This window comes from Danio rerio, chromosome 14, assembly GCF_052040795.2.
Source record: "Danio rerio strain M-AB ecotype USA chromosome 14, GRCz13ab, whole genome shotgun sequence".
Classification (NCBI taxonomy): domain Eukaryota; kingdom Metazoa; phylum Chordata; class Actinopteri; order Cypriniformes; family Danionidae; genus Danio; species Danio rerio.
The window spans coordinates 7,567,501-7,587,355 of NC_141034.1; the positions used below are offsets into that span (position 1 = coordinate 7,567,501).

Genomic DNA, 19,855 nt, shown 5'->3' on the forward strand with positions numbered 1-19,855 from the left:
GAATGAGGGCAAGCACCTTTACACGCTGGACGGTGGTGACACCATCAACGCCCTGTGCTTCAGCCCCAACCGCTACTGGCTTTGCGCTGCCACTGGACCCAGCATCAAGATCTGGGTGAGTATATATATGAATTATTTTTGTTTAGTGAATATTACTACAAGCAAAGTGTTTGTCGAGTTTGTATTTTTAAGGTTTAGTTCACCCCAAATAGGAAACTTAACTTGAGTGGGTCCAAACCTCCCTTCCTCTTTCTTTTTTTCTCTTGAGCAAAAAATGTTTTGAAGAAAGCTGCAAACCTGTAACGGCTCACTTTCATAGTAGTAAAAAATACAATAAGAGTCAATGGTTACAGGTTTTTAGCTCAATTCAAAATAAACTGAATAAACAAAAAAAACACTTTTTTTTCCTTGAACAATGTTTTGAAGAAAGCTGATAACCTGTAACCATTCACTTTCATGGTAGGCAAAACACACTAAGTGAATGGTTACTGGTTTTTACCTTTTTTCAAAACATCTTTTTGTTCAAGAGAAAAAGGAAACTAAGGTTAAATTGATTTATTCATCTTATTTAGAAGAAAGCTAAAAACCTGTAACCATTGTTTTGAAGAAAGCTAAAAACCTGTAACCATTAACTTCCATAGTAGACAAAACTAATACTTTGGAAGTAAATGGTTACAGGTTTTTAGATTTTTTTTTTTTCAGCTTATTTTGACAAGAAATCTGTAACCATTGGCTTCCATAGGCAAAACAAATACTATGGAAGTCAATGGTTACAGGTTTTCTGCTTTCTTCAAAATCTTTGGTCAATAAAAAAAAAAAACGGGTTAAAAAAATGGTTTCAGCTTTTTGAAAAAAGCTAGAAGCAGAAAACCTGTAACCAATCAAGTCCATAGTAGGCCAAACAAATAATGAAAGTGAATGGTTACAGGTTTTCTACTTTCGTTCAACTTTAAAATAAATTAATGAATGTAAAAAATAAAAAATAAACTTTTCAAAAAGCTGAAACCATTTTTTAACCCGAGTTTTCTTTTAATTGACAAGTTTTTGAAGAAAGCAGAAAACCTGTAACCATTCACTTCCATAGTAGGATAAACGCATAGTATTGAAGTCAATAGCTACAGGTTTTTAACTTTAAAATAGATTGTTGATTAGAAGAAATAAACTCGTAGATGTTTGAAACAAGTAAATGACTACATTTATGGGCAAACTAATAACTGTTTAAAGTGATACACAAGTGTTCAGTGATGGAACTTAATGCCTTCTGTAACTCTGTGATGATAAAAGAGGCTGTTTCTGAGAACTACTGTCTCAAGTGTGTGGAATCTTAATGCTCTTATTGCAAAGCTGACTTGAGTCTGTTTCTCAATAGGATCTGGAGGGCAAGATCATTGTTGATGAGCTGAGGCAGGACATCATTACCACCAACAGCAAAGCTGAGCCGCCTCAGTGCACATCTCTGGCCTGGTCTGCTGATGGACAGGTGCGTTTCACTGCAAACTTTATTCTACATCTGGAGTAGTCCTTAAATTTGTTCTTGTACTCTCATCCCCCATTGATTATTCTCAATCACATAAACATCTGAATCCTTATGGTGACACTCCTGCAATTATGAGGGGACAGTAATGTGCTTAAATCAGAAGTGAGGTGCTTCTAAAGCAATGCCTGATTATTTATCTATTTTTATTTCCTCATCACAGACTCTGTTTGCTGGCTACACTGACAACCTGATCAGAGTGTGGCAGGTGACCATCGGAACCAGATAAAGCCTTTTCTAATGTCTGAATAAAATCCTTTTAAAAAGTGATAAAGTCGAGTTTTTATTTCTTTGCTATTCAACTTTAAAGATGTCTTTGAGAATTTGCTGCTAATTTACTCCGTTTTTTTTATGGTAAAATATTAAAGATGTTTGGCCAAAACCTTTTATCTTTGGTGATATGATGCAAGTTAACAGCTTCTGGGAATTGTAAAGTTAACCATATGTACAGGCAAAATACAATCCATGGTTCCTGGTGGTACACTGAACACAAATACATTCTGTAAGACTTGCAAATGAGCTGTTTTTTGCTTTTCCAGGATTCTGCAACCCATTGTTAAGTAAAAAAAAATAAATAAATAAAATGGATGCCTAGCACTGAGTACAAAAAGAAACCAGGTGACATTTTTAACACCCATTTAAAGTTTCACCAGGTTGCTTTTTTTTTATTTTTAAGTTGCCTCATGCTGAAATCACCTGCTTGTAGTAAACTTGAGCCACATTTGTACGTAGTCTACCTTTCATTCATTTTCTTTTCAGCTTAGTCCCTTCATTCATCAGGGGTCGCCACAGTGAAATTAACCGCCATCTTATCCAGCATGTTTTACTCAGCGGATGCTCTTCCAGCTGCAACCCAACATCCATACATAATCACACACACAGACCGTTTTAGCTTACCCAATTCACCTATAGCGCATGTCTTTAGACTTGTCGGGGAAACCGGAGCACTCGGAGGAAACCCACAAGATCACGAGGTGAACATGAAAACTCCACACTGATCCAGCTGAGGCTCGAACCAGCGACCTTCTTGCTGTGAGGCGCTACCCACTGCGCCACCCCTAAAACGTTAACTTTGCCAAGGAGAAAAGTAGATGTATTTGAGGCCACTAGATGGCGCAATTGTATGTCGTGACCATGGACTGTAACCTAGTAACGACGCTAACAAACCAGACTGGCAGAAGAAGCGACATGATGGAGACTCCTGTGTGTGTTATTGCTAAGTAAAACTGTTAATTGTGCTTCCAATGTGGGTGATTTCATTTTTTTCACCTAATGGTTTGCAGCACATTAACTTGGCAATTAACGGAAGATTAAACTACCTTTTAAGAGTTGGAAAAGCGTGTAAATTGACTGATGAAAGAAACGTTAATGGAGAACGACGATCCCCAGAAACTGATGCCCGAGCCTCGCATCTTTGTGGAGAGAACTTTGGCTTTAATCAAACCTGATGCTATCCACAAAACCGACGAAATTGAGGATATTATTCTTCAATCTGGTTTTACGATTTTGCAGGCAAGTATAATCAAACTCATTTTAATATGCTAATGATTTTGCCTCTGCATAAATAAAAAATTAAATAAGTCATGACGTCATGTTTTTAACTATAGCTTATTAAACTAACTTATTGTTTCTTACTTAAAGTTTTAAGTTAAACAAGATATAAGTCAGTTTAATGTAATACAAGTTCAAACGATTCATAATGTTAATTCAACTCAAGTTTTTAGGCAAATTTACAGTGAGGCTTATTTAGACTAAGAAATCGCCACTTATGTATTTTCTAAAGTCTAGATGCTCCCCTAATGGTATAATCACTGATTTAAACCATTTCATAAGCTGCTACAGTATATTATGTAAAAACAAGGTTTAGAAAATGTGCTTTTATATTGTTAAAAGCACATAAATATAGAATAACATTATGCTGTTGTTATCAGAATATTGCAGATGCTTTAGCAAAAATATTACATTCACTTTGTGTTATTTTCATTTACCAGAAAAGACGGCTTCAGCTGAGTCCAGAGCAATGCAGTGATTTCTACGCTGAGCATTATGGGAAGCTGCATTTCCCCCATCTGACTGCCTTCATGAGCTCAGGGCCGGTGGTGGCTCTAGCGCTGGCCCGAGACCAGGCCATTGCCACCTGGAAAGCCATAATGGGACCAGTCAGCAGCATAAAGGCCAGAGAGACGCATCCTGACTGGTAATGAACATCACTGAATGAATCTGCGCAGGTGCTTTATTAACAAACTGACTGACTTATCTTTTCTAATTTACTGTAGTGACAGCTGTCATAGTGTACTATTTCCTGTTTCTTTCAAACTGCTGCTCAAATAAATGGAAATTAGTTTGAATTTTAAAGCATTTTATTGTAAGTCTTAAAGGGGTTAGTTAACACAAAAGTGAAAATGCTGTCATTTACTTTTACTTCCTTTATTCTGGTAATAACCACAAAAGGTTGTTTTGAAGTCAGCTGAAAGCTTGTAACTACTGACCTCTGTTGTATTTGTTTTTATGGGAGTCAACGATTCTCAAAGACTTGCAGCTTTTTTCATATTAATAGGGCTGGATTTGGAAAATATGCAATGTTCTGTTGAGTATTGCGATACCCCCATCTTGGATGAGCCCACAAGTGTAACGAAGGCCAGCTAGCGAAGTCCTATGCATGTAAATGTCACTCCTCTGACCTGAAAAGATGCTCTAGCAAAAGACACCAGGGGCCATGGTTTTTAATCCTCCTTGTTAGAGCAACCGACTCCCATGCAAAGAATCGGCAGTTCGATCCCAGCTCAGACTGGGTTGGGTAGAACCGGTAGGTTACAAGTGGGGGCTCGTCCGGGATGGAAGTGACGTTTAGGGGGTGAGTGTAATGATGGCCAGCTAGCAAAGTGCTATGCAGGTAAACCTCACTCCTCTCACCTCAAAAGATGCTCTAGCAAGAGACGCTAGAGGCTATGTTAGAGCAACCAACTCCCATGCAAACAATCGCCGGTTCGATCCCAGCTTAGACTGGGTTGGATGCAGGAGGACCGGTGGGTTACAACCAGGGTTTATCCGTGCCGGAACACGCCGCATCTGGATCCCGCACCTCGGAAATCTGAATTTCCCTATTTTCTTCTGATTTTACCAATCCCCCTCATCAACCATACTCCTCCCTCATCCGCATTTCACTTTCTTTCGCGGCTTACCAACCCTCTTCACTTTTGTCAGTGACAAACCCACGCTCTTCACCTTCATCCACGGCACCCCTGTACCATCCAACTCCCCACACTCTCCCTCACTCCCATCTTGGATGATCCCCTAAGTGTAACAGAGGCCAGCTTGTTTAACCCGGATTATACAACATATTTAACAGTCATTGTTTAACAATAGAGGTTAGCATGTAAACCTCTCTCCTCTGACGTCAAAAGATGCTCTAGCAAGCAGGCTAAAAACAATGGACTTCAGCGTCAATTGCTAGAGCATCTTTTGACGCAACCGCCTCCCATGCAAACAATTGCCAGTTCGATCCCAGCTTAGACTAGGTTGGGTGCAGGAGGACCGGTGGCTTACAACCAGGGCTTAATATGTGCCGGAACATGCCGCTTCCGGATCCAGCACCTCTGAAATCTGATGTCCTGATTTTCACCTGGTTTTACCGACCCCCTCTTCAACCACCCTCCTCCCCATCCGCCGTTCACTTTCACTTTCTTTCGCAACTCCCCAACCCTCTTCACTTTAGTCAGTGACAACCCCCTCCTCTTAACTTTTGTCCTTCGTCTGCGACACCCCTCTCCCATCGAACGCCCCCTGCTGTCCATTTTCATCCACGACACCTCTTCATCCTACGGTAACATGCCAGGTCCGTTACCCCGATCTGTTCCGGTACCTTGCAATTTACAAATTAAGCTGTGGTTACAACTGTCGCAAGAGCAACTTTAGAGGTCAGGGAGTGAGGTTCGCTAGCTGTCCTCTGTTACACTTACCCCCCTAAACCTCACTCCCATCTTGGATGAGCCCCCAAGTGTAATAGAGGCCAGCTGTGCTTGTAAACCTCGCTCCTCGGATATCAAAAGATTCTCTAGCAACAGACACTAGAGACCATGGTCTTTAGCCTCCTTGTAGAACAATCGACTCCCATGCAAACCGGTTCGATTCTAGCCCAGACTGGGTTGGGTGCAGGAGGACCGGTGGGATTACATGTGGGGGCTCGTCCGGGATGGGAGTGAGGTATAGGGGGTGAGTGTAACGGAAGCCAGCTAGCAAAGTGCTGTGCAGGTAAACCTTACTTCTTTAACCTCAAATGGTACTTTAGGAACAGAGTGGTCATGGTCTTTAGCCTACTTGTTAGAGCAGTGCACTCCCATGCAAAGAATCGCTGGTTCGATCCCAGATCGGCGTGGGTTACATTTATATTTGTTTATGTAATGATCATACTAAAATAAACAGGCAGTAATGGATATTTTTCTGGTCTAATAAACTTTTCTGACCTAAAAAGCTGTCGAGGTGTAAATATTTAGACTATGAATGAATGAATGAATGAAAACTTGAGCAGATATTCTAACTCTTAGTGGCTGTTGTCATTTTCCTCTTGTCTCTACTTACATCATTAAAATTTATTTTTAGCTCTAGGTTCACCTTTTTTAGCCAATAGCAGAATAGCATCTACTCGGTAGGCGGGTATAAAGATTTTCGTCTTGATTTCATAATTTTCATTTCGATGTATTCATAAAAAAAGTCAAGAAGTCTGCGATATGAATATTGTATATCAAGATGATAATTTTTTTAATTTATTTTGCTTCCCTGCTTCATACTATTATAGGTTGTTCAACAGAAGACAAAATCTCACAATGGTTTAAAATCACTTGAGCAAATAGAGAGTAAATACATTTTTGTGTAAACTATCCCTTTAAATAAATCAAACCTAATTTCTGTCATTGCAACCTACAGTTGAAGTCAGAATTATTAGCCCAAATTTCCACATATTTCTAAACATAATAGTTTTAATAGCTGATTTCTTTCATCTTTGTCATGATGACAGTAAATAATATTTGATTAGATATTTTAAGGATACTAGTATTCAGATTAAAGTGACATTTAAAGGCATAACTAGGTAAATTAGGCATGTCATTGTATATTGACGGTTTGTTCTGTAGACCAGGGGTTCCTAAACTTTTTAGCTCGCAACCCCCAAATTAACAATGCCAGTGACTCGCGACTCCCAATACCCTCTGAGGTGGTGATAAATGTACAAACGTGCACACACTTATAGGCCCAAATCTATTCTTCATTTAATTTTTGAGAATGCCACAGTGAGACTTGTGTTTGTTTTTAACGTACGTGAGTGCTGTAAAGGTGTCAGAAAGTTTAACCTGGTGCCATGAAATCAATCTGCTGCATCTGAAGCTATTGCTGTGTCTTTAATATAACATAATCTCCCCAGGGGTCACAATCTAATGGGAAAAAATAAAAAACGAAATGCTGATGGCTTTTATATTTGCATGTTGTTTTTTTATGCAACTGTTGACTATAATTTGGATTTTGGTCATTATAATAGTTTAATTAAATGAATAAAATTTTTGCAAATCACCAAGCGACCCCTTCTAATTGTCTCGTGACCCCCCGGGGAGGGTTCCTGACCCCCATTTTGGGTACCACTGCTGTGGTCAATCGAAAAAACTATTACTTAAGTAGGTTAACAATATGGACCTTTTAAAATATATATATATATATATATTAAAACATGTTTTATTCTAGCCAAAATAAAACAAATAAGACATTCCCCTAAAGAAACAAATTTTTTTTTATAGGAAATACTGTGAAAAAAATCCTTTGCCCTGTTAAACATCTTTTGGTAAATATTTGAAAAAGAAAAAAAAGTCACTGGAGGGCTAATCATTTTGACTTCAACTGTATATGTAATGCTAATTTATTTGATCTTAAAATTATTTTAATGTAACAATAACATTTTTTGTAACATATATTTCTGGGTGTTCAACTGAATATAAGTCTGAGAGCGAGGTTTGGCACGTGTGACCTGAGGAATGCTGTCCACGGCAGTGAAACCTTCTCTGCGGCTGAGAGGGAGATCAGGTTCATGTTTCCCCATTGTGAGTAAATATAATGAGATTAATTAATTGAAAGCATGTAAAAAAAAAATCTGATTATTATTTTGTATAACTATCTGTTTCAGCTGTGATTGAACCCATTCCTATGGGAGAAGCTGCCAAAGATTACCTAAGTCGGTTCATCAACCCAACACTTCTCGTTGGACTGACAGAGCTGTGCAAGATAAAGCCAGAGGACCCCTATGTGAGTGTTTTTTTTTTTTTGTATTAAAAGTTATTTAAAAGATTCTTTCAGATATGAATAAATAATTATAAATCATGGTAATTATAATTGTACTACTAATACACTTATTCATTCTGTTCTCTCTATTTTGTACAGTTTATACAAAATTATTTGCCCTCTTATGAAATTATTTTTAAAATATGTGTACTGTTTATTGTTATTTTAAAAAATGTTTTAAACATAATAGTTTTAATAACTAATTTCTAATATATATTTATATATATTTGTCATAATGACAGCACATGATATTTTACTAGATATTTTACAATATGTTAGTATTCAGATTTAAATTGCAATGAAAGGCTTAACTTGGGTTACTAGGCAAGTTATGGTAATTAGGCAGGTCGTTAGACAACAGTGCTTTGTTCTGTAGCCAATCATTTTTTAAAGGGGCTAATAATATTGACCTTAGCAGTTTTTTTTTTAATTCCAGCTAAACTAATATAACATAAGACTTTCTCAGGAAGAAAAAATGTAATGGGAAATACTGTAAAAAAAAATGTACTTCCTCTGTTAAACATCACCTCTGGGAACATCACAAAAAAAAAGAATACAAATTTTAAAGAAGGGATGCTAAGTTTATTTTCAAGTGTCCTGAGTGACCACCTGACGAAAGTCTTGTCGATCCTAGTTGTAAGAGCCACAAATAATAACCTGACTTCTAGTTGATTATTTGGAAAAGTGGCAAAAGGTAGATTTTTCCAATGAATCATCTGTTGAACAGCATCCCAATCATCATATATACTGCAGAAGACCTATTAGAACCCGCATGGACCCAAGATTCTAACAGAAATCAGTCAAGTTTGGTGAAGGAAAAATCATGGTTTGGGGTTACATTCAGTATGTGTGACAGATCTGCAGAGTAGATGGCAACATTAACAGCCATCTACTCTTGGAAATTTCTTCAGCAGGAGAGCGCTCCTTATACTTCAGCCTCTACATCAAATTTCCTGAAACCAAAGAAGCTCAAGGTGCTCCAGGATTGGTCAGCCAAGTCACCCAACATGAATATTATTGAGCATGTCTGCGGTAAGATGAAAGAGAAGGCATTGAATAATAATCCAAAGAATCTTGAAGAACTTGAAGAGTCTGCAATAACGCTTTCTTTGCTGTTCCAGATGACTTTATTAATAAGTGATTTGAGTCATTGCAGAGATGTATGGGTGCAGTCCTCTAAGCTCATGGGAGGCATACACAATATTTATTCTATATTCTATACTGTACATTATTTCTGTTAAGTGACAAGACTTTTGTTTAAGCAAAATTAGACCTTACTGTCCTAATTAAATAATTAAAAATCAAGGCCTGATCATATTTTATTTCAGTAAAATAGGCATAATCTAGAGGCCTTTGCCTTTCATATTAGCCACTTCTGAGACCAAATGATCAACTAGAAGTCAAGTTATTATTTGTTGTTCCTAAAGCTTGGACAAAGTGACAATTCATCAGACATGAATTATTTAAATGTGTTCATTGCATATAACTGATCCCTGTTCGACTTTGTTTTAAAAAGAATGTAAGGGATTTTTTTTCTCTCTTCAGATAAAACCATTTAATATTGTCCTAAGAGGGATCATTTTTACAGATTTCCCATTTCTATCTAGGATCCAAGATAAGAATCTATGTTGTAAATGTAGTCCCATTATAGGTGATACAAATTAATAATAACAAAAAAGCACTCAATAAGAATCACTTGACCCTGGATGGATGGCAAGACATGGGATGTCCAAATGAAAGTCATTCTGATCTGCATTTAATTTTCTGAACAACTAGGCCGTGCCTTTAAAAAAATCTATTTCATTTGTCTTTACAGACATGGCTTGCTGACTGGCTGATGAACAATAACCCTAACAAGCCCAAAGTATTGGATGGAGCAGCAGTAGAGGAGGCAGCCTGATTTCCTTATTTTAAGCATTTGACCTAGAATGTGTTCATATTTTAAATTATTTTGGTATTTTCCCCCTCATACTGTTTGAAAATGCCTTGTTTAAAACATTAAAGAGTTGTTTCTAAACGGTTATGTGCACGTGTGTTAGCTTTATATAGCTCATTTAAATGAAAGTGGGAAATGCTAATTTTCATTGTACAGTACTATCTTATCCAACGTCCTCAGATACATTTTAGTGTATTCTTTAAAGTTCAGAAGCAAATAAACAATCGTTCAACTCACAGACGATGTTAAAAACTAAGCTATGAAATAATATATTGATATCGAGCATGCAAATATTATTAAGGCCTAACGTTATAGCGAATGTAGCCACAACCTCTCTGCATTGCTAATAGGCTAACGTAACGTATTCAAAATTCTAATGTAACCGGTTGTTTCTTGTATTATCTTTATTGTGGACTGCTTATATAGACATATTTGTATTATTCACGAGTGGTCAACAGCACATTTATAAGCCAAAGAAGAACAAAGGCTTCTTCCCCCACTCGACACGAAGGTTCAGAAGAAGCGCGTTAGGGGGGAGGATTTCTGTGACGTTTACAAGACGCGTTTGATTGGCTTATAAAATGATAGGCGTTCAAAGTTATCCAATTAAATTCGCCGTTACTGAAACTCTTTTATCTTCCAGCCAGTAATATAAAACCAACCGCTTGTCGGCGCAATAAGGAAGGGCCCACACCGCGGAAAGCGTTCCACGGAGACTTTTCACTTGCTGCTGTTACGGTAAGGTTTTAAACAGAAAATAACGATTTTTGGCACTTTTAGTGCACATATTTCGTCGTGTTAACGTTTACATCTAATCTCACGCAACTAAACGGTCAGTATTGCTAAACTGAGACCGTGATATGTTTACATTCTTGTTGCGTATGAAAATGTAGGAGCCGCTGTTCAAAATGGTGGGGTGTCTGCGTTACATAAGGCGCTTCCTTTCGTAACCATTTCCCTCGCATTTTCCGCAGTTTTTAGGTTTTCACATTCAACTACCACCATGTCAGACGCCGAGCAGCAGTATATGGAAACCTCACTGAACGGCCACGAGGGTGAGGATGATTTGAACGGAGCCGGGCAGTACGATCAGGGCAACGGGGATGCGCAGGCCGGGGCGCAAGGAAACGCCGGTGCGGACGGGACGGCCGGAGACGATGGAGCGGACGGCGGGCAAATTGATGCGAGCAAAGGAGAGGAAGATGCGGGGTATGTCCGAAAAATAAATGTGCTAAAAAGTCGGTCACTAAATCCTTTGTTCCTCCGCGTCTTTGTTGGCGCCATGTGTCGTTTGTAGGGGGATGGGCGCGTTGGTGAATTGAACCTAAAGAGGACTCTTAAAATGAGCCACTAAATTGTTTCCTCATGAGAATTGTTTTTATTTTGTGTGCTTTAAAATTCCTATGATTTATTGGTGTTTCTGTTTAGAAGTATAAAGGACATGCTTTTATTTTTTCATTGAAGAAACGGGGAAATGGTGAAATGTGCTCTACCACGCCCCCTCCCGGTCTCATCCCGTTTTTTTCCGCTTGATTTCCTCAGGAAAATGTTCGTCGGGGGCCTCAGCTGGGACACCAGTAAAAAGGATCTTAAAGATTATTTCTCTAAATTTGGAGAGGTGACAGACTGCACCATTAAAATGGACCCAAACACTGGACGTTCAAGGGGATTCGGGTTCATTCTTTTCAAAGAGCCATCAGGTGTAGATAAGGTGAGCTTCAGAGTCCATGAAAACCTCTGGTTTTGTTGGTTTTCCGATGTAGTTAGTTAACATCTGCTATTTTTGCGCAGGTTTTAGCACAAAAGGAGCACAGACTGGATGGACGACAGATTGACCCCAAGAAGGCAATGGCAATGAAAAAGGAGCCAGTTAAGAAGATCTTTGTTGGCGGACTGAACCCTGAAACCACAGAAGAGAGGATCCGCGAGTATTTCGGTGCCTTTGGCGAGGTATTATGAGCTTCATTCCTTTATTTTTTATTGTATTCATTTTACATGTTACATTTAAGTCCCTAAGCTCTTGGTTCCATTTTTTTTTTGTTGCTGTTGTACACTTATTAACTCAAAGGTTTCTTCCCAACCACAGATTGAGACTATCGAGCTTCCAATGGACCCCAAGTCAAACAAGAGGAGAGGCTTTGTCTTCATTACCTTCAAGGAAGAAGAGGCGGTCAAGAAGATTCTGGAGAAGAAATATCACAATGTCAGTGGAACCAAGGACACAAGCGGAAAAGAAGGCCTTGTGAGTTTCCGTTGTCCATCTTGAGTTGACCTGAAGCCTTCATCATTTGATGATACTCTTAAAATTGTATAACATCAACAGTATGAGAGATTATTACTTTTATTTTGGTATAAATTTATAATAAAACGAGTTCTTTTTGGCTTTTTTTTTTTTCTTGCAGTGTGAGATTAAGATTGCACAGCCTAAGGAAGTGTACCAGCAGCAGCAGTATGGAGGTCGCTTTGGTGGAGGAGGAAGAGGAAGGGGGCGTGGAGGTTTGTACCATCTCTCCCTCTATCCTGTTTGGCTGTCTCGTCTGCCAGTCAAACTTTTGACGGTGTAAATCACTAGATAACCGCTTGTCAAAAATTAATCTGAATAGCCAAGCTCCCATAGTCACAATTTGTGATATTTGTAATCTTTTTCTGTCTATTTATTCATCCATCTCATTCAAATACTGGATAATATAATGAAGGATCTTCGAAAATTATGCTAGTCTTTAAAACGTAAAAATGTATATTCAAGATGGTCAAGATCACCATTTCTGTTTTTCTTCATGATTTTTGAAGACTAAGAATTTTGGTACTTAAAGTTCTGAAATAGCTCCAATATTGTTTTATTATTATTTTATTCATTTTGTCTTGAAGCCACCTAATAAATCAAGTTCAACTAGTTGAAAATAAATTGACTAATACTTTGATTTCCTTTCCAGTACATACAAAAACTTCCTGTTCAGTCCGTTTTAAATGATTATTGATGTATTGGTTGATCTCCGATCTGATGAATCCATTTAACATTCACGAGTCTTTATAAATGTTATGCCGGCAGATCTGAAGTAATTCTACATTGTTTTCTGCGTGTCTGTTTTCTAGGTCAGGGTCAGAACTGGAACCAGGGCTACAATAACTACTGGAATCAAGGCTACGGAAACCAAGGCTATGGCGGATACGGCGGGCAGCAAGGCTACGGAGGATACGGCGGCTACGGGAACTACGACTACTCGGGCGGCTACTATGGCGGATACGGCGGATATGACTACAGTAAGCACTGATTGTCCTTGCGGTTTCCCCCTCGTCCCCGTTGGGTTCTTGTGAATGCGAGGGACTCAAGTTCCTTTCTCTGCTCTTCTCTTACCCCCCTAGACCAGGGCAATACAAGCTATGGAAAAACTCCAAGACGTGGGGCTCACCAGAGTAGCTACAAGCCATACTGATCATGTGTAGTGCAGGTATGACTCCTCCTTTATCTTTTTTTTCCCACAACTCATGGTAAGGTTAATTTGGTTGTGTTGCTCCATTTTTGTCCCCAATTCATCTCCATTTTATTTTTTTAATTTGGCCAAATTCTAACGGGGTGGGTTTTTTTTTCGTGATCCGATAGGGTTGTAGCGGTAGATCATGATAGGCCCCATCTCTTCACTTCATCTTTTTATTTTTACATCTTTTACATGTTGATCTTTGTGACTAAACTTGTCGCGTTTTTCGTTTCAGGTCGTAAAGCTGCCGAGCAGGAACCAGCGGTCTGGTCGCAGTGAACGTTGGGATCTTTTACTTTTTGGAAGTTGGCAGAATCTGGACTTCTGCTTCATTTTGTACAGAAAACAAAAGGAACTGGGGGGGCGCAAATGTCACTTTTCACATTTGTTTTATTTTACTTTTGTTTTTTGTTTTTGTTTTATTTTCGTGTTTTGTGTCCTTTTTACATTTCCAGAAATGGAAGTGTTATTTTTTTACTGTACTTTTTGGTACCTTTTTGAATCTAATGTATTGTATGGTTGTATTTTACATCATGGCTGTGTCTATCACATCTAGGCTCAGAGCTCTCTAAAAATGCTTTCAAAATAAACATTTTTGGTTGATTTTTACTTCTTTTGGTTAGTGTTCCTAGATGATTTCCTTTTCTCCCCCTAGTGTCACCTGTGCTTTGTGTTGCATGGCTTCACGGTGAGATGAAAAGGGATTTCTTTATGATTGTAAGCTTGTCCATTTTGAAATCTGTTAGCGGCAAGTCTTGGTGACATTTTTATTCTTTTAATTTGTTTGTTTTTTTTCCTCTCCCTGTACTGCTTTTAAGGAGACTTCCTCCCATCGTGTTAGATATTTAAGAGTGGCTTTAATAGTGATTAAACTATACCTCAAAACATACACAGGTAAACTGTAACACGACTCTTTCTGGAAACACTGGATACACATTCCTCCAGTGTCTTGGACAAATTTCAAGAAATAAACTTGATTTTTAAGATGTCTATTGTATGTCTAGTGATTTCGCGTCTTAATAGTTGTCTTTTAAACTAAATAAGATTAAAAGTGATTGATCTGGCAGTATTAGTGTAAAAGGAACAGTGCTGGGCGAAGTACACCAGTAGTAAAAGTACTAATAACATGAAGAGTTACCACATTTGAGTTTACTCAGCAAAACCCATCTGCACTGAATGCTACTAGGTAATTCTAGTGTGCTAGAAGTGAATGTAACCCATTATACCGTATAGGGTGGTTATGGAAAGGATAAGTCTTGACACATTAGGAATGCTGAAATACTAGTTTTGCATCTTCTAATATGACTGCAGGGATGATGTATAGGCGTTATTAGGCGTATTTGTGGTTGAATTTGTATTTTAACATGGGTAATGTTTTTTTGTTAAACTTATTTTAAGTAGAAATTGTAATTTATGTAGTTTGAAGGCACTAACTTTATTAGTTCTTGCACTTTTTTACATTTTTACTGAACTACACTCTAAATGTTGTGTATTGATATGATGACACACAAACATTGCAAAAAACAACTTAATATACAAAAAACAGCAATGTTTAATGTTTGAATTGTATCATGTAATTTGTTTTGTATGAAATTGACTTTTTTTTTCATGGTTTGTTTGATGAAAACACTATAACAGCAGGATTACGATGTTTTTATACTGCCAAGCCTTTACACAGCTTATATACTATGTTTTATTTTTTTGGCCTTTTATTGTCAGAAATTAAATTATGTAATTATAGCTTTTATCTAGTTGCTTTTGGAATGATAATTATTGTAAAAAGTGCTATACAAGTAATATAAGTGCATTTTCAATAATGGGTGTCACATCGAAGGGTAACAGATTTTACTGTTACAAGATATTTTGAAGAATGCTGGAGGAAAAAGCTGCCATTGACATCCCAAGTAATAATGTAAGTCAATGGCTGCTTTTTTTTCCAACATTCTACAGTATATCTTCTTTATTTAAAAAAAAAACAGGTCTGGAACAAGTGGAGGATGAGTAAATAACTAGCAGAACTATCCTTTTAATATCGCTCATCTTGAGTTTGTTCCATGATGATCGGCTCCCAAATACACAATGTAGAATTGATTTAGAGTTAAAATGTACAACATATAAAAAAAAGTAAATAAGTAAAGAGACTGAATAAAATAGGTCATTCACTTATTTTTGATATAAAAATGTCAAATACAACTTAAGATTCCAAGTGATGATATGCTGTCAGATGATTATGCGCACTATATCTTCAATTAATCGACAACGATGTACTGTCTGTATATTCATCTCTATTTATTACTATATAATCTTGAAAAATGACATTGCAAGAATGCCAAAAATGATTTTTTTTTTTTGTTTTGTCAAATTATTTTTGATTAAATCGATATGCTGATAAAACAGACACACACCGTAAACACGAATAAATGTTTTCTTTTTTTCTCGATTGCAGAGGCTTGATTAATTATTTCGTTGTATACTGTAATCTGAGGGCGGTCAAATCACATCAGAAATGCTGAAAACTTTTTTTCTAAAACCGCGGGGCGGGAAAGAGACAGTAAAGTGTAACTTATAGCCTAAACGATTAAGTGAAAGCATTATTTTCTTGTCCACCACTAAGACTAACTACAGTAAATAGGTTGCTGCAGGGTCATGGAGGTCAGCCAGGAGTGTTTTATAGCCGTTGAGAAGATTTTCTAATTCGCTATACCTGTTTTGAAGAAATGTACGTCGATGAAGACAAACCCTGAGATGAAGAGATTTTCCCACCTGACGCTTCTTTCACTTCTGCTTTCGCTGGATTTCTATTTAAAGCAGCTGCAACTTTTCCGTTCCAGATTTGTTTTCATGAAGCTGGTAACCTGTTGAAGGTCTGAAGTGATTTCCCCCACAATTTCAAACGTTCTAGTTCAGTGGTTCTCAAACTGTGGTACGTGTACCACAAGTGGTACGCAGGCTTCCTTTAGTGGTACGCGGAGGAATGAAATATGTCATGTACATGCCACACACATTTCAAAATGTATCAAAAATGATGGATATAATATGCCATATATGACATATAGCCTATATTTCTGAGGTAATCTGCCACGTTTTTTTTAACTGCAGAGTTGTAGCTGCTTTATTGGGCCTACTACGCTACTGTATTTCAATACTGCTCATTTTGGTGGTACTTGGAGAAACAATTTTTTCTGAGGTGGTACTTGATGAAAAAAGTTTAAGAACCACTGTTCTAGAAGATAACTGAAAATGATAGTTCTATTTATTTAAAGTTCTCTCATTATTATTATTATTTTTTCATTAAAGTGTCTTTCATCTCTTTGTCAAATAGTGTGTATGCTAATGCTAATCAGTCTAAGAGTGTTGCAAATTCATATCGCAAATAAAGATTATTTAACATTTGTTATCCATAGCTGACACAGCTAAATGCTTTTTTGTAAATAAAGAAAAAAACGATTATTTTTGTGCAAGTCTGATGTCTGAGAAAATGAAGTTGTCACTAAATTTATCAGTTCTTTTACTTCACTGCTAATATTAAATAGGCTACAATATATACACTCACTGACCACTTTATGTACATCTGCTTGTTAACGCATATTTCTAATCAGCCTAAATGGCAGCAAGTCAATGCATTTAGGCATGTCATAGGTCAGAAGAGAATAGCTAGACTGGTTCCAGCTGAAAGAAAGACAACAGTTACTCAAATAATCACTCATTATAACAGAGGTCTGCAGAAGAGCATGTCTGAACACACAACATGTCCAACCTTGAGGCAGATGGGCTACAGCACCAAAAGAGCACCGGGTGCCACTCCTGTCAGCTAAGGACAGGAAACTGAGGCTTAAATGCACACAGGCTCACCAAAATTGGACAATAGAATGTTTAAAAAACGTTGCCAGGTCTGTTGAGTCTCGATTTCTGCTGAAACGGTAGTGAAAATTTCTGCTGATGGTCGGGTGAGAATTTAGTGTAAACAACAGGAAAGCATGGATCCATCCTGCATTGTATCAACAGTTCAGGGTGGTGGTGGTGGTGTAATGTGTGGGGGTTATTTTCTTGGCACACTTTGGGCTAATTAGTATCACTTGAGCATCATGTCATCACCACAGCCAACCTGAGTATTGTTGCTGACCATGTCCATCCATTTATGACCACAGTGTGCCCATCTTCTAATGGCTACTTCCAGCAGGATAACGCTCCATGTCATAAAGCGTGAATCATCTCAGACTGGTTTCTTGAACATGTCAATGAGTTCACTGTACTCAAATGGCCTCCACAGTCACCAGAGCTCAATCCAATAGAGCACCTTTGGGATGCGGAGGCATGGGAGATTCGTACCATGGATGTGCAGCTGACAAATCTGCAGCAACTACATGATACTATCATGTCAATATAGACCAAAATCTCTGTGGAATAATTCCAGTACCTTGTTGAATCTATACCCAGGGGCGCAACTACACATTTACTGAGGGGTATGCGGGTTCAAATTTTGTGTGATCCCTCTTATTTTGGCAAACTAATAAATAAATTAATCAATTAATAATAAATGAAGACAAATTTTCAGATTAATCGTATAACTTTTGACATTATGTATGATTTGACAGTTTATTTTGATAAAAATAAAAACAAATCTAAACATCTACATGAACACTTTAGGCTGTGTGACTGCATGGTATTGTGTTAAATGATTTTGAATTAAACAATAACAATATCATATTCGTATAAAATGCAAAATAATGTTTTTTAACAAAACATATTTATTGATTTTTATTATTTGATAATATAATAATATTATTATTTGTATTATTTTTTAATAAAGATAATTTAAAAAATAGTTTTGGCACAATGGCGCCCCCCCTCATGTGTGGCCTCTATGCGCCGCATATACTGCATACCCGCTTTTTGCGCCACTGTCTTTACCACGAAGGATTAAGGCAGTTCTGAAGGCAAAAGGCATACCATCCGGTGTACCTTATAAAATGGCCAGTGAGTGTATATAGACACACCCATACCATATAATAATCATATACAAAAGTTAAATTTTGATATCACATAACATTTACAATTTTTAAATAGACTAACATCTAATTCATAGCAAATATTGCAATTAGTCATTAAATTCAAGTCATAATTTACATTATGACATCATTGCTGTTGTCCTGTTCCATGACAGCCCTAATGTTGTATTTCATTAGGACAAAGCTCTTTTTGAAAACAGAAATGTAGTTGGTAACACTTTACAATAACAGTACATGAATAATGATGTATTAATATGTAAACTAAACATTACTTTATTATGAATTAATGGTGCGCTAAGGTATGCACTAATCAAGAATTAACTTTACCTACAACACGAGTCACATGAGTTCATGTGTGAATGACGGCTACCTTAATTACTCGTTAGTACATGTTGTTAATTAATGTATTAATTAACATTTAAGTTTAAGCTAAATGTAACCAACATGAACTCATGAGCCGTTAATGTATAGTTATGTCATGACTTTACTTGGAGGGGCACATCACTATTAACTCATCCTTAACTACTCATGAACTCCTGTTCATGTTGATGTTGACAGAACACTTCTCTATCGTTATTCAGTGTAAACTCACTAGTTGGACGTGCGTAAGGTGTTCATGAGTAGTTAAGAATGGGTTATTGATGATGGTCCCCTCCAAGTAAAGTCACAACATTATTATACATTAACATATCATGAGTTCGTCATGGTTAAATTAAGCATAAACTAATGTGGTAATTAATACATTAATTAACAAACAATCATGTACTAACAAGTAATTAAGGTAGCTGTTATTCACACATGAACTCATGTGACTCATGTTGTAATTAAAGTTAATTCCTGATTAGTGCATACCTTAACTCATCATTAATTCATAATAATGTTTGGTCCCACTTTATATTGTGGCCTTAACTAATATGTACTTACACAGGAATTAATAGTTTGTTACAATGTACTTATTGTGTAAATACATGCATTTACTGTGTACTTATGCTTGATTAAATACATTTATGTAATTACATCTGTGAATAACTTTTGTAATTACATTTGTAAATACACTGTTGACCATCCCTTACACCTTAACCCACCCTTAAACCTACCCAAGCCACCAAACTTGTCGATAACCCAACCTCTATCCCAACTCAAATGCATCACAAGTGTTCTCAAATACAACACGAGTCACATGAGTTCATGTGTGAATGACGGCTACCTTAATTACTCGTTAGTACATGTTGTTAATTAATGTATTAACATTTAAGTTTAAGCTAAATGTAACCAACATGAACTCATGAGCTGTTAATGTATAGTTATGTCATGACTTTACTTGGAGGGGCACATCACTATCAACTCATCCTCAACTACTCATGAACTCCTGTTCATGTAGATGTTGACAGAACACTTCTCTATCGTTATTCAGTGTAAACTCACTAGTTGGACGTGCGTAAGGTGTTCATGAGTAGTTAAGAATGGGTTATTGATGATGGTCCCCTCCAAGTAAAGTCACAACATTATTATACATTAACATATCATGAGTTCATCATGGTTAAATTAAGCATAAACTAATGTGGTAATTAATACATTA

The 19,855-nt window shown here is 37.1% G+C and overlaps 3 protein-coding genes across 11 annotated transcripts in view; all 3 read left to right on the forward strand.

The window, feature by feature from the left end:
• rack1 (receptor for activated C kinase 1) overlaps positions 1–1,804 on the forward strand; it is a 9,153-nt gene extending 7,349 nt beyond the window's left edge. The window contains 3 exon segments of the mRNA NM_131444.1: positions 1–115; positions 1,370–1,480; positions 1,698–1,804. The exon segment at positions 1–115 is cut by the window's left edge and continues 26 nt beyond it. Of these exon segments, the coding sequence (NP_571519.1) occupies positions 1–115; positions 1,370–1,480; positions 1,698–1,763 (292 nt within the window). The 3' untranslated portion in view covers positions 1,764–1,804.
• An 898-nt stretch (positions 1,805–2,702) lies between these two features.
• nme5 (NME/NM23 family member 5) lies at positions 2,703–10,529 on the forward strand. Of its 6 annotated transcripts, none has more exons than XM_087280371.1 (6): positions 2,703–3,046; positions 3,526–3,731; positions 7,517–7,617; positions 7,701–7,819; positions 9,672–9,746; positions 10,435–10,529. In XM_087280371.1, exons 1-6 carry the CDS (start codon positions 2,888–2,890, stop codon positions 10,444–10,446), a joined length of 672 nt encoding a protein of 223 aa, XP_087136497.1. In that variant the 5' UTR covers positions 2,703–2,887; the 3' UTR covers positions 10,447–10,529. The 6 variants fall into 6 exon arrangements, with proteins under 6 accessions (XP_087136497.1, XP_087136498.1, XP_087136499.1 ...); XM_087280372.1 differs by lacking the exon at positions 10,435–10,529 and adding an exon at positions 8,767–8,887 and having other exon boundaries at positions 3,526–3,762; positions 9,672–9,878; XM_087280373.1 differs by lacking the exon at positions 10,435–10,529 and adding an exon at positions 8,770–8,887 and having other exon boundaries at positions 3,526–3,762; positions 9,672–9,878.
• Positions 10,470–14,253, forward strand: hnrnpaba (heterogeneous nuclear ribonucleoprotein A/Ba). 4 transcript variants are annotated; one of them, XM_087280117.1, is made up of 9 exons: positions 10,470–10,623; positions 10,766–11,000; positions 11,334–11,502; positions 11,583–11,741; positions 11,878–12,033; positions 12,194–12,287; positions 12,885–13,052; positions 13,155–13,240; positions 13,503–14,253. In XM_087280117.1, the coding sequence occupies exons 2-8, from the start codon at positions 10,795–10,797 to the stop codon at positions 13,223–13,225; spliced, it is 1,023 nt and encodes a 340-aa protein (XP_087136243.1). In that variant the 5' UTR covers positions 10,470–10,623; positions 10,766–10,794; the 3' UTR covers positions 13,226–13,240; positions 13,503–14,253. The 4 variants fall into 4 exon arrangements, with proteins under 4 accessions (XP_087136243.1, XP_087136245.1, XP_087136244.1 ...); NM_212587.3 differs by having other exon boundaries at positions 10,508–10,529; XM_087280119.1 differs by lacking the exon at positions 13,155–13,240.
• Positions 14,254–19,855: the final 5,602 nt, after the last annotated feature.